The sequence below is a fragment of the Pseudopipra pipra genome, chromosome 5 (genome assembly GCF_036250125.1).
Source record: "Pseudopipra pipra isolate bDixPip1 chromosome 5, bDixPip1.hap1, whole genome shotgun sequence".
NCBI lineage: Eukaryota > Metazoa > Chordata > Aves > Passeriformes > Pipridae > Pseudopipra > Pseudopipra pipra.
The window spans coordinates 75383355-75396980 of NC_087553.1; the positions used below are offsets into that span (position 1 = coordinate 75383355).

The 13626-nt window shown below is 66.4% G+C and overlaps 1 protein-coding gene across 7 annotated transcripts in view; it reads left to right on the forward strand.

Moving 5' to 3' along the window:
• The window catches only part of SBF1 (SET binding factor 1), a 63520-nt gene extending 50128 nt beyond the window's left edge, over window positions 1–13392 (forward strand). For 2 of the 7 annotated variants that reach the window (XM_064656797.1, XM_064656798.1), the window contains 18 exons: window positions 2845–2984; window positions 3890–4097; window positions 4297–4493; window positions 4581–4718; window positions 6238–6333; window positions 6567–6644; window positions 7161–7345; window positions 7879–8055; window positions 8565–8666; window positions 8749–8934; window positions 9078–9204; window positions 9288–9418; window positions 9936–10169; window positions 10367–10477; window positions 10821–11032; window positions 11151–11238; window positions 11336–11467; window positions 11802–13392. In XM_064656797.1, the coding sequence (XP_064512867.1) occupies window positions 2845–2984; window positions 3890–4097; window positions 4297–4493; window positions 4581–4718; window positions 6238–6333; window positions 6567–6644; window positions 7161–7345; window positions 7879–8055; window positions 8565–8666; window positions 8749–8934; window positions 9078–9204; window positions 9288–9418; window positions 9936–10169; window positions 10367–10477; window positions 10821–11032; window positions 11151–11238; window positions 11336–11467; window positions 11802–11900 (2641 nt within the window). In that variant the 3' untranslated portion in view covers window positions 11901–13392. The remainder of the gene's footprint in view (window positions 1–2844; window positions 2985–3889; window positions 4098–4296; window positions 4494–4580; window positions 4719–6237; window positions 6334–6566; window positions 6645–7160; window positions 7346–7878; window positions 8056–8564; window positions 8667–8748; window positions 8935–9077; window positions 9205–9287; window positions 9419–9935; window positions 10170–10366; window positions 10478–10820; window positions 11033–11150; window positions 11239–11335; window positions 11468–11801) is intronic. The other 5 variants (XM_064656799.1, XM_064656802.1, XM_064656801.1 and 2 more) reach the window with 3 other exon arrangements.
• Window positions 13393–13626: the final 234 nt, after the last annotated feature.

The window sequence follows — 13626 nt, forward strand, 5'->3', positions numbered from 1 at the left end:
CCCTGAGCCCACCTTGCTCAGACCTGTCTTCACACAGGATTTCCCCATGTCCCCGTGTCCCCAAGTGCCACATCCACAGGGCTTGGAAATCCCTCCAGAATGGGGACTCCCCCTGCCCTGGGCAGCTGTTCCAGGGCTGGACAGCCCTTTCCATGAAGGAATTTTCCCAATATCCAACCCGACCCTTCCCTGGCACAGCTTGAGGCCATTTCCCCTTGTCCTGCCCCTTGTTCCCCAGGAGCAGAGCCCTTCCTGTCAGGGAGCTGTAGGGTGAAGAGCTGTAGGATGTCCCATGTCCTGCAGAGGATGGGTCACACTGGGACCCAGGAGTTTGCTGCACTGGCATCCCCAGCCCTGCTGAGGAGGTGTCCCATGGGAGAGGTTCCAGTGGGCTGGGTGACTTGGAAATATGATCCTGCAGTGCTGGGTGACTTGGGGACATGATCCTGCAGTGCTGGGTGACTTGGGGACATGATCCTGCAGTGTTGGGTGACCTGGGGACATGGTCCTGAAGCACTGGGTGACTTGGGAACATGATCATGCAGTGCTGGGTGGCTCAGACACACAGTTCTGCAGTGCTGGGTGGCTCAGGGACACAGTGCTGGGTGACTTGGGGACACGGTGCTGCAGTGCTGGGTGAATTGGGGACATAGTGCTCCTGCTATGAGTGACTTGGGAATGCAGTGCTGCAGTGCTGGGTGACTTGAGGACATGGCCCTGCAGTGCTGGGTGACTCAGGGACACAGTGCTCCTGCACTGGGTGGCTCAGGGACATGGTACTGCAGTGCTGGGTGACCTGGGGACATGGTCCTGCAGCGCTGGGTGACCTGGGGACATGGTCCTGCAGTGCTGGATGACCTGGGGACATGGTCCTGCAGTGCTGGATGACCTGGGGACATGGTCCTGCAGTGCTGGGTGACCTGGGGACATGGTCCTGCAGTGCTGGGTGACCTGGGGACATGGTCCTGCAGCGCTGGGTGACTCAGCAGTGCAGTGCTCCTGCACTGAGTGACATGGGGACATGGTGCTGCAGGGCTGGGTGACATGGGGACATGGTGCTGCAGGGCTGGGTGGCTCAGGGGTGCAGTGCTGGGTGACCTGGGGACATGGTCCTGCAGTGCTGGGTGACCTGGGGACATGGTCCTGCAGCGCTGGGTGGCCGCTCTCGCTGTGCCCTGTGCCCTAAGCGTGTCGGTGTTTGTGACAGCTCCCAGCAGGTGACCCATCTGTTCCAGGGCCTGGCAGGGGGGGTGCTGTCCCTCGGGCTCCTCAGCCATCCCAGCACGTAAGCTGCCTCCGGCCTGGGCGGGCGCTTCCGAGGTGGTGGCTCCGGCTCAGCCGTCCCTGCTCCCAGGGCTCCCTGCTCCAGGGCTCCCTGCTCCAGGGCTCCCTGCTCCCAGGGCTCCCTGCCTGCTCTGCATGTGGCTGTCCCTCGGGAATGCCCTTTCCCAGGCTGCCGGGTGTGGGATCTCTCACCATCCTCCTGGGGCTCCCTGGCACTGCTGGGTCGCAGGAGCTGGGCCTGTACCACTGACTCCGGGGGTTTCCAGAGCTCTGGCCTGTGCCCCGTCTCAGAAGTTTGTCTGGGTTTGTGACATGAGCTTTGTCACCCTTCCCAGTGCAATCCAGTGCCCCCACTGTCTGCAAGTCTTGTCCCTCTGGTTAGGAAGCTCTCCCGTTCCCAGCCTCTGTTCCTGAGCTTGTTCCCAGGCCAGTGTTCCTTCTCAGTCCTGAGGCTTTCCCTCCCTTGGTAGTTGTAGGGAGCATTGGGATTCCCTCACTGTCCACTTTGCAGAGCAAAACGAGGCACCTCCTGGCCTCCCTTTGGCCCCCACCTTCAGAGGAGGAAATCCCAGGAATCTTAGCATCAGCATGGCTCTTGTCCTGGGCTGGACAGGGCTCCTTCCCTGGCTGATGGATATCCCACATCCCCTGGGCTGGATGTGGCCCCTTCCCTGTATCCCACATCTCCTTTATTTCCCTCCTTGGAGCCCAGGACTCACCGAGATGGTGACAAGGCCGAGGTCCTGCGTGTGGTGAGGCCATTCCTGCCTTCAGGAATTCCTGCCCTCTGGAGCTCTGTGGAGCAGAGCCTGTTCTGACCACGCAGCCCAATCCCCGTGGGTTTGGCAGCTCTCCCTTCCCGAATTTCCCCAAGTGCCTCGGGAGCACCTGAGCCCAGCTTTGCTCTCCCTGTTCCTGCTGTGCCATCAAGGTCACCAGCCCAGGGAGGAGCAGCCCTGCACCCGGGATGGGCTGGCAGGGACCCCCTGCTCCCTGTGGAGGGTCCCCAGGTCCCTGCTGTGGATCCCCTGATCCCAGCAGCAGATCCCCTGGTTCCTGCCATGGATCCCCTGGTCCCTGTGGCAGATTCCCTGGCCACTGTGGTGGTTTCCCCGGTCCCTGTCATCGATCCCCTGGACCCTACCATTGATCCCATGATCCCAGCAGCAGATCCCCTGGCGATGGATCCTGACCCCTGCAGTGGATTCCGTGGCCCCTGTGGCAGATCCCCTGTCCCTGCCACGAGCTGGAGCCCTCTTCCTCTGGGATGAGCCGTGGTGGCTCCGATGTGGAGGACACTGTTAGTGCTGGGATGAGGCCGGGTCCCCTCGGATCCAGGGGGGCTCTGCCCCTGCCCTGGTGCCCCCAGGGCCGAGGTGCTGGCAGGTGACACGTCCCCTCCCACGTGACAGTGACTGAGCGGGGCCGGGGCTGCTCCTGTCGCTGCTTTGCCGGGTGACAGTGTTGTCTCTGACCCTCTGGGCTCCTCTGGCCGCGCTGGCTCCGGTCACACCCGGGCAGGAGGTGTCACCGGGCTCAGGGCCCTGTCTGGTTTCCCAGGACGCTCTCCAAGAACCTGGTGAAGAACGCCAAGAAGACCATCGGCCGGCAGTACGTGACGCGCAAGAAGTACACGCCGCCCGCCTGGGAGCAGCGCGGCAGCCAGCACTTCCCTGAGGACAACGAGGACGAGATCTCAGGTGGGGAACGCCCCGGGCAGGGATGGGAGCATCGCCCACCGGGGAGAAGCCCCTTGTTCCGAGGGGAGCAGGGTGGGAGCATCCCTGGTGCAGAGCACTGCCCCCATGGGCCCCTCTCCCCGTTCCCAACAGCCCCAGCTCTTGGCTGCTGGTGGTGCCCAGTCAGAACTCAACCTGCTTCCAACACAGAGGGAGGAGGGAGGTCTTTGGGCAGTGCCCTCGGCTCCTCAGGTGGAAAATCATGGATTTGAGGTGCAGGAGGGCAGGTGAGGGTGGACAGAAGAGCTGGACTGGTTTAGGAGTAGCGAGAGACTGGAAGGCACAGGAGCCCTGTGTGTGGAAGTTTAGAACCTTCCAGGTGGGAAGCCTGGAGGAGGTGTGGTGGATGGGATTTAGGGTTTCCATGGGGGATCCAGTCTCAGTTCTGCCCAGCGCTCTGGTTTCAGGTGAGGGAGCCAGGAGACAGCTCCATCCCTGTCCTGCCCCTGCAGGTTCAGAGATGCCTCCATCCCATCCCATCCCACCCCACCCCACCCCATCCCATCCCATCCCATCCCACCCCATCCCAACCCATCCCACCCCATCCCAACCCATCCCACCCCATCCCACCCCATCCCACCCCATCCCATCCCACCCCATCCCATCCCATCCCACCCCATCCCACCCCATCCCATCCCATCCCATCCCATCCCACCCCATCCCACCCCATCCCACCCCATCCCACCCCACCCCACCCCACCCCATCCCATCCCATCCCATCCCACCCCACCCCATCCCATCCCACCCCACCCCATCCCATCCCATCCCATCCCATCCCATCCCATCCCACCCCATCCCTCTCCTCCACGGTGGGACACCGTGTGTCCATGCCGAGCGTGTCCCCAGACCCCAACTTGTCCCCGCAGTGTCCGAAGACATGGACAGAAGCACTTTGACCCCCAGCACCACCATGAGGCCCTCGGACAAGATGACCAACGCGCACGTGGTGGAGCGCGCCTGCTGCCGGGACTACCAGCGGCTGGGGCTGGGCACGCTGAGCAGCAGCCTGACCCGCTCCAAGAACGAGCCCTTCCGCATCTCCACCGTCAACCGCATGTATGCCATCTGCCGCAGGTGAGCCGCGCCCGGGGGGTCCCGCCCGCCCCGGGGGGTCCCGCCTGCCCCGGGGGGTCCTGCCCGCCCCGGGGACCCCACTGAGCCCCGGGGACCCCGCTGAGCCCCGGGGACCCCACTGAGCCCCGGGGGACCCCGCTGAGCCCCAGGGACCCTGCTGAGCCCCGGGGACCCTGCTGAGCCCCGCTCTGTCCCGCAGCTACCCCGGGCTGCTCATCGTGCCGCAGAGCATCCCGGACAACACCATCCAGCGCATCTCCCGCTGCTACCGCCAGAACCGCTTCCCGGTGGTGTGCTGGAGGAACTCCCGCACCAAGGCCGTGCTGCTCCGCTCGGGGGGGCTCCACGGCAAGGGCGTCGTCGGCCTCTTCAAGTCCCAGAACGCCCCGACCGCAGGTGCCCGTCCCCCCGCCCCGGGAACGCGGGGGCTGCAGGGCCCCCCCGGGCTCTGGGGTGGTCACGCTCGGGGGTCTCCCCTTCCAGGTCCCTCCCAGACGGATTCCACGAGTCTGGAGCAGGAGAAGTACCTGCAGGCCGTGATCAATTCCATGCCCCACTATTCCGATGCCAGCGGGCGCAACACGCTCAGCGGGTTCACCTCGGCACACATGAGCAGTGCAGGTGAGGGAGGGGGGCACGGAGAGGGGTGGGGGGCACGGAGAGGGGTGGGGGGATGCAGGTGGGCTCCTACCAGCCCTGGGTCCTGCTGTACATCCCAAGTGACCTGCTCTCTCAGGCTCTGGCATCCAAAGGAGGCAGCAGAGCCTGTCCAGAGCTCCTGGCTCCAGCTGGATCCCCGTGGCTGGTGGTGGGGTTGGGTTTTGGGACACCTGGTGAACACTGGGAGCCCTGATTTTGGGAGATGCAGTGGCTGTGGACCTGTGAGCACCGAGAGCCCCAGGGAGTTTGGGAGACCCAGTGTCCCCAGATCTGTGAGCACTGGGAGCCCTCAGTGCACTCTCTGGAGCTCCAAACTCCAGCTGGGACTCCGTGGCCGGTGGTGGGGATGGGTGCTTGGGATGGGTGCTTCGGGCACTGGGAGCCCCGAGGGGTTTGGGAGCCCCGGTGTCCCTGGAGCTGCAAGCACTGGGAGCCCCAGCCTGTGCTGGGATCCAGGCACTCGCCGGGGCCGGCAGGGACAGACCCTTCCAGCCAGGATCTCGGCACCGTGTGCCCCCCACGCACACGGCTGGGGTCTGTCCGGGGACCCCCGGTAAGTCCGGGCACACCTTGATGCCCCACCAGTCGACCCTTCCCAGTCGGCCCTTCCCTGCAGGACAGAGCTCCCCCCACCGCCCTGCTCCAGCACCGACCGTCCTGTCCCAGCCATTCCGTCCTGTCCCAGCCATTCCATCCCGTCCCAGCCATTCCGTCCTGTCCCAGCCATTCCATCCCATCCCAGCCATTCCATCCCGTCCCAACCATTCCATCCCATCCCAACCATTCCACCCATCATCGCTTCAAGGGGGGGGGAAGCTGGGGGGTCCCTGAGCCGGGGGGGGATAAAGGACATGCCGACAGCCCCTCCGAGGTCCCTCCCCGGCGGGGGGACATGCCCGGAGGAGGGGGCTCAGCCAGCGCTGGGGGGGCACAGTGACCTGGCAGGGCAGGGGCTGGGACAGGGTGATCCCCCACCCGTGGGGGCAGGGCCGGGTCGAGCCCCCTCCCACACGGCCGCACCAGGCGCCTCTTGGCCGTGGCTCCAGCTGGGCGGTGCTTCCCACACGCTGGGCTCTGGCTCCTGGCTGCGGGTGGACGGTGCTTCCCTGGCTCGGGGGGACGGTGCTTCCCTGGCTCGGGGGGACGGTGCTTCCCTGGCTCCGGGGGGACGGTGCTTCCCTGGCTCGGGGGACGGTGCTTCCCTGGCTCGGGGGACGGTGCTTCCCTGGCTCGGGGGACGGTGCTTCCCTGGCTCCGGGGGGACGGTGCTTCCCTGGCTCGGGTGGACGGTGCTTCCCTGGCTCCGGGTGCGCGGTGCTTCCCTGGCTCGGGGGACGGTGCTTCCCGCTCACCGGGCTCCGCATCCCGGCCCCGGGGGCTCCGCTTGCTGCCGCTTTCTCTGAGCCCCTTCCCCTCCCTCGGAGCAGCCGAGGGGAGGCCGGGAGGGCCCTCGGGAGCTGACGTTCTCTTGGTGCTGCAGATTTCTCCGACAAGAGGCAGCAGCCTAAGCTGGGATCGCTCATGAAGCAGGTGATGGGAGGGAAGGACGAAGGGCCTGGGACTTTTAGCCGCGGAGGTGAGGACGTGTGGGGGGTCGCTGCCTCGGGGGGCCTCGCCGAGACCCCCGGTCCGGGCAGCTCTCGTAGAGTAGACGCTCCCCGAGCCGAGCAGCCGCTTCTGCTCCGCGGGGCGGCCGCAGGGAGGGGGGGGAGGGACCCGCCGCACCCCCGGCGCCATCGTCTCCATCCCACCCGCTGTCCATCGCTCCGCCCCGTCCCTCGCTGAGCTCGCTTTGTCCTGTGCCCCCAGGGCTGGGTCACAGAGCCCGGGTCATCACCCTGTCCACCCCCAAGTGCGCGTCGCCGAAGGGCCGCGAGACGCCCCGAGGTACGAAAGCGCGGCCGCCCGACCTGCCCGGGCACCCACTGACCCACTGACCCCCCACTGCCACCCCTCACACCACTAATGCCCCAGTAACCCCCCTCAGTCCCCACGCCTGCTCCGAGCGTGCCACGGGCACAGGTAAGTACCGGGCAGCCTCGCCAGGTTTGCTTTGGGCTCCTCGTGCCGCTGCGGTGCCGGGTGGCGGTGCCGGGGCTGGGTGCGGTGCCGGGGCTGGGTGCCGGTGGCACGGCCGGGGTGCAGGTGGCGGGTCCCAGCGATGCCAGAGCGCAGTTTGGGACGTGGAGCAGCCGGGGTCAGGCTCCAAATCCAGCGGGCAGGAATTCCTGCAGCACCCAGCAGGGAGCAGGAGCCAAAGCAAACCTGGTGCCCAGCACGTCCCCGGCATGTGCTCCCAGGGCTGGGCTGGGGGGCGCAGCACTCGGCCCCCCCGCTCGCCCTGTGGCCCCCCGGCTGGGGGTGAGCCCCCGGCCCCGCATCCCGACCCTGTGGCTCCCGCAGGGAAGTGGGGCAGCATCCGGGCCAGCGGCCGCATGAGCAGCTACGCCCTGAACGTGGAGATCGGGTCCCGCCTGGCCGGGAAGGACCTGCTGGGGGCCCAGCACAACGGGACCCCCGCCGAGACCACCTTCCTGCGGCAGCACCGCGCCTCCCTCTACATCATCGGCGACAAGTCCCAGCTGAAGGTGAGCCCACCCCCGGCACGGCCCGCGGGGAACAGGGCTGGGGAAAGGAACGGAGCTGGGAAGGGTCTGGAGCAGCAGGAGGGGCTGAGGGAGCTGGGGGGGCTCATCCTGGAGCAAAGGAGGCTCGGGGGGACCTTCTGGCTCTGCAAGTCCCTGCCAGGAGGGGGGAGCCGGGGGGGGGGAGTCAAGCTCTTTTCTCAAAAAACAAGTAACAGGATCAGAGGAAATGACCTCAAGCTGTGCCAGGGGAGGGTCAGGTTGGATGTTGGGGAAAATTCCTTCTGGAAAGGGCTGTCCAGCCCTGGCACAGCTGCCCAGGGCAGGGGGGAGTCCCCAGCCCTGGAGGGATTTCCAAGCTGGATGGATGTGGCACTTGGGGACAGGGGTCAGTGGTGGCCTTGGCAGAGCTAGGGGATGGTTGGACTCGATGATCTCAGAGGGCTTTTCCAACCTCAGCGATTCCGTGATCCTGAGGGTGGTGGTGGCTCTGCTGGGGGTGTCCCTCAGGACATCCTGACTCTCTGCTCCCGCAGGGGGTGAAGCCGGACCCGCTGCAGCACTGGGAGGTGGTTCCCATCGAGGTGTTCGACGTGCGGCAGGTCAAGGCCAGCTTCAAGAAGCTGATGAAGGCCTGTGTGCCCGGCTGCCCCTCCAGCGACCCCAGCGTGGCCTACCTGCGCTCCCTGGAGGAGTCCGAGTGGCTCTCCCAGGTCAGGCTCACGCACAGCCCTGGGGCCTGTCCCCCCCTTTGCCCGTGGGCTCCTGTGCTCTGCCCTCCCGGCCACCCGAGGACGGGGGTCCCGGTGCCCTGCCCAGAGCACCCCTGGGACACGGAGTGGGGACACGGCTTGGTGTGAGGGGCAGGGATGGAACAATCCAGAGCTCTGCTCCTGGTGCTGGACGTGGGCGCTGCAGGTCTGGGGCAGCTGCTGGATGGGGAAGCCAGACAGGACCCCCAGGAAACGCCCCTCTGGAGGGGCTGGGACGAGGCAGCTGCCTGGGGAGACTGGTCCCAGAGTGAGCTGTGGGAGGGGTCCCACTCTGGCTGCGGGAGGGAGTGAGGGTCTCCTGGCTCTGCTGCCACTGCCGTGTCCGAGTGTGGGGTTGTGGCCCCGTGTGACTCCTGAGCGTGGCCTTGCTTGGGAGAAGGGGACAGTGCCCCAGCACCCAGCACAGGAGTTCCCTGCACCCTCCTAACTCCTGGCCCTGCCCTTGGCAGATCCACAAGATCCTGCAGATCTCGGTGCTGGTGGTGGAGCTGCTGGACACGGGCTCCTCCGTGCTGGTCAGTCTGGAGGACGGCTGGGACATCACCACGCAGGTGAGAGCCCACCAGGGCCCGAGGTGGCTGTGGCCCCCCCAGCAGTGCCTGGAGCCCCCTGTCCCTGTCCCTGTCCCCACAGGTGGTGTCACTGGTGCAGCTCCTCTCGGACCGGTACTACCGGACGCTGGAGGGGTTCCGGCTGCTGGTGGAGAAGGAGTGGCTTTCCTTCGGCCACCGCTTCAGCCACCGCGGTGCCCAGACCCTGGCGGGGCAGAGCAGCGGCTTCGCCCCCATCTTCCTGCAGTTCCTGGACTGTGTGCACCAGGTGAGCCCCGGGATCTGTGCCAGGGGGCCCCCGGGCACCCACCGGGACCCCCGAACATCGGGAGCACTCCAGGGGCAGTGGGAGGGGCCCGGGGCTCCGTGTGGTTTGGGGTCCCGGGGGTCCCACCTCGCCGCTCCCCACAGATCCACCTGCAGTTCCCCATGGAGTTCGAGTTCAGCCAGTACTACCTGAAGTTCCTCAGCTACCACTACATTTCCAACCGGTTCCGGACATTCCTGCTGGACTCGGACTACGAGCGGATCGAGCTGGGTGAGGGCACCGTGCGGGGCCCACGGGGGGGCACCCAGACCCCCACCCCAAATAACACCCCTTCTGCCCTCCGTGCCCCCCAGGGCTCCTGTATGAGGAGAAGGGCGAGAGGAAGAGCCAGCAGGTCCACAAATCCATCTGGGATTACATCGACCGGATCAACAGGAAAACTCCCGTGTTCTTCAACTACATGTTTGCTCCCGAGGATGGGGAGGTGAGAGCTCCTGTCCTGGGGCGTCCGGGGGGCTTGGATGGGGTCTCCTCCCTGCTGGAGAGGCTGGAGTTGATGTTTGCCCACCAGGGAAGGGACCTTAAAGCCCATCCAGTCCCACTCCTGCCATGGGCAGGGACACCTTCCACCAGCCCAGGTTGCTCCAAGCCCCGTCCAACCTGGCCTTGGGCACTTCCAGGGATCCAGGGGCAGCCACAGCTTCTCTGGGCAACCTGGGCCAGGGCCTCCTCACCCTCCCAGACAGGAATTCCCTCCCAATATCCCACCTCTCCCTGCCCTCTGGCACTGGGAAGCCATTCCCTGTGTCCTGTCCCTCCATCCCTTGTCCCCAGTCCCTCTCCAGCTCTCCTGGAGCCCCTTTAGGCTCTGGCAGGGGCTCTCAACTCTCCCTGGAGCCTTCTCTTCTCCAGGCTGGACACCTCAAATCTCCATGTGGACACATTGTCCCCTCAGCCTGGCTGGGAATGTCCTTCCTGATCCCAACCCTGCCCTTCCACAGGTGCTGAGGCCATACAGCAACATTTCCAACCTGAAGGTGTGGGATTACTACACGGAGGAGACGCTGTCCGAGGGCCCCTCCTACGACTGGGAGCTGACGCAGGGGCAGCCGGAGCAGGTGGAGGAGCCGGACCGGCAGGACACCGGAGCCCCCCAGAGCAAGCGCAGGATCATCTGGCCCTGCTACGACAACCGGAGCCGCGTGGAGCCCGACGCCATCTCCAGACTGCTGCAGGTCAGGGCTCGGGGGGGACACGGCGGGGGGACACAGGGACACACGGGGACACACAGGGACACACAGGGACACACAGGGACACACGGACACACAGGGACACGGCTCCAGCAGGGCTGGGCTCGGTTGGGTCCCCAGGATGGGGACAGCAGTGCCAGGGATGTTGTCCCCAATGGGGCTGATGCCCAAATCCCCCCCAGGAGCTGCACAACCTGAAGACGGAGCTGGGGCACGTCCAGGAGCGCTGGAAGGAGACGTGGGACGGGGTGAAAGCGTCGCAGAGAACTGAGGCACGGCAGGAGGGCAGCAGGGTAGGTGGGGGTGTGACAGGGCTGGGACAGAGGCTGTGACAGGGCTCTGGCATGGGCTGGAGAACAGGAGTGGCTTTACCCACAGGTGCCCTGAGCAAAGGGCTGTTTGTTCCCGAACCCCAGGGCCAGGGAGGGGTCTCGGTGCTGGGTACTCAGTGCTGTGTTCTGGTTCTGGGTGCTGGTGCTGGTTTGGGTGCTGGTGCTGGTTTGGGTGCTGGTGCTGGATGCTGGTGCTGGTTTGGGTGCTGTTCTGGGTGCTGGTTTGGGTGCTGGTGCTCAGCCCCACGCTGGGGCTCCCGGGGGTCACGGCCCCCTCCCCGTCACGCCGTTCCCTCTGTTGCAGACCCCCAGCTCCCTCCTGATGTCCTCGGGGCTGTCCCACCACCGGCGCTCGCTGGGCGTGTACCTGCAGGAGAGCGGGGTGGGCTCCACCCTCAACCTCAGCCTGGACAGCGACACCAGCAGCACCTCCACCCCGTCCAGCGGGAAGCCGGGCGGGCGCCGCAGCACCTCCACCCTCTACAGCCAGTTCCAGACCTCCGAGAGCGAGAACAGGCACGGGGGGCTTGGGGGGCTGGGGGGACCCCTCCCTGAGGGTGAAGTGCTGCAGGGCACAGCCCTCCGTGGGTCCCCGTCCCTGATCCCTGTTCCTGGTGCTCCTTCCCACCCACAGGTCCTACGAGGGCTCCCTGTACAAGAAAGGCGCCTTCATGAAGCCGTGGAAGCCTCGCTGGTTTGTGCTGGATAAAACCAAACATCAGGTACTGGGGGGCGGGGGGGCCCCGGGGTCTGTCCTGTCCCTCCCTCCATCCATCCCTCCCATCCCAAACCCTGACAGGCGCATCCCCTCTCCCACAGCTCCGGTACTACGACAGCCGGATGGACACGGAGTGCAAAGGGGTCATCGACCTGGCCGAGGTGGAGTCCATCACCCCGGGGACCCCCACCATGGGGGCCCCCAAGACAGTGGATGAGAAAGCCTTCTTTGATGTGAGTGTGCCCTGGGGGCGCTGGGCAGCCACGGCCCCACCGGACACTGCAGGCTCCGGCTGTGGTGCCATCAGGAAGGTGGTGGGGATGAGAAAATCAGGTGGGAATAGGGCTGTTGTCAGTGGGAGTGGCTGAGAGCAGCATCACTGCTCAAGTGGAGCTGAATAACCCAGGCTGAACAGTTAACTGGGCCCCTGAGGCCACAGGCAGGGAGCGGGTCCCAGGGGAGGTTGCCCAGGCCGTGCCCCGGGATGGTGGGAGGGCAGGGCGGGCTGAGGGGCCCCGCCTGGCTCAGCTCCCGGCCCCGCTCACCCCCTCCCCTCCCGTCCCGCAGCTGAAGACGACAAAACGAGTTTACAATTTCTGCGCCCAGGACGTGCAGTTGGCCCAGCAGTGGATCGACCGCATCCAGAGCTGCCTGTCGGACGCGTGAGCGGCCCCGCGGAGCCGCAATTCCAGGCACGGCTGCCGGCCCCGAGCCGGGAGCAGAGGCAGCGCCAGGCTCGGCCTGAGCCTGGGACTGAGGAGAGGAGGGATGGCCTTCCTCCCGCCCGCCCCGGGCAGGGCGGGGCCGTTTCCCGGGGGTAGGACGGCGCAGGGAGGGATTCCTAAGGCATCCCTCGCGTTGGAGCGGGCGGGGGGACCCGGCCCCACCCGGCCCTGTCTGAGCCCTGTCGTGACTCCGTGTCCTCCGTGTGCCCGAGCCCCATCCCACGCCCTGGGCAGGGGGGTCCTGGCCCCGCGCCCCCCACCCCCCACTGCTGGAGGAGCAGGAGCTGCCCCTCATCCTGCCACCACTTGCATGTCCTGCCAGAGCCCCCCGGAACCTGCCCTGCTCCTCCCACCGGGAGCGTGTCCTGGGCTCCGCTCCCGTCCCGGAGCCGGGGATGTGCAGCGCAGGGGATGGGGACACAGCGGAGCCCTGGGACCATCCTGTGTCCCAGCCCCGGAGCCCCCGCGCTCCCAGCACAGGATCGGGAGTGCTGGGATGCTGCAGGCGCCGTGTCCCGGAGGGGACGTGGCCGTGGCTGGAGCCCCCTCGGGCTGTGCCGGGGTCCCTGTGCTGGCTGGGACAGTCTCTACCTCCACGGCCAGACCGGCTGTCCCGGGGGGGCACGTTCCCTGTGGGAGGTGCCAAATGCTGGAGCCTCCTGGGTGCCCCTCTGACCCCTCGTGTCGGGGGGACCAGCCCAGCCCCCTCCCCAGGATGAGGGTCCCCCCCGGGCGGTGGCGATGACGGGGCTGGCACAGGCGGGACAGTGGCCCTGCAGGTGCCACCCGGTCTCTTTGCACAGGTCACCCCCCAGAACCCCCTGTGTGAAGGGGGGCAGCACCGGGAGGGCACCACACACGCTGAGCTCTTCTCCCCCCACCCCAGGGCTGTCCCCTGCCCCAAAGCCCCCCCTGTTCCCCCCTCTGTGCTCTGCCTGGGGGGTTGGCTGGAGCCCCCGGCCCCCCGGAGGGCAGGTCCGTGTCCCCCCCGCCCCTCCCCGCTTGCTGCCGTGTCAGCGAGGGGGACCCTCGGTACAGACCCTGCTCCTGCAGCCCCCCCGCACTGGTGTGAACTGGGGGTTCAGCCCCAGCCCAGGGGCCGTGGGGGGAGCCCGACCCGGCACCGTGTGGTCTCTCTGACCCCGCTGCCCCCCGGGACCCCCCCGGCGCCCCCAGACTGCCCCCCCACCCCCGTGTTGTTTTTAAAGCCCCCTTCCCCGTGCAGAGCCCCTTGTACAGTCCCCGTTCACTGCCCCAGCCCGGCTGTGCAGGTGTAACACGGAGGTTTGTAACTTACCTGAGCAGTTGTAGATTATTGAAGTTTCTGTACATTGTGTCAAACATGCAGAGTCCTTGTATTGTATTTGTGCCTAGAGGAAAAGGTTATTCTATAAAGAGAAAACTAACGGAATTTAATAAAAAAATTAATATGACAGCTGCCCTTTTGTCCCTCTGAGCCTCCGGAACTGGGAAAACACCACGGCAGGCACGGGATCCAGGCTGAGCTCCTGCCCTCGGGATTCACTGTCCTGTGTCCTGGGACAGAGCTCAGGGAGGGATCTGGCACAGCACCGGACACACGGACAGACCTTTGTCCTGTGCTGGATCTGCTCTGTCCCTCCTGCCACCCATCAGACCTGCCAGGAGGGGGGAGCCGGGGGGGGTCG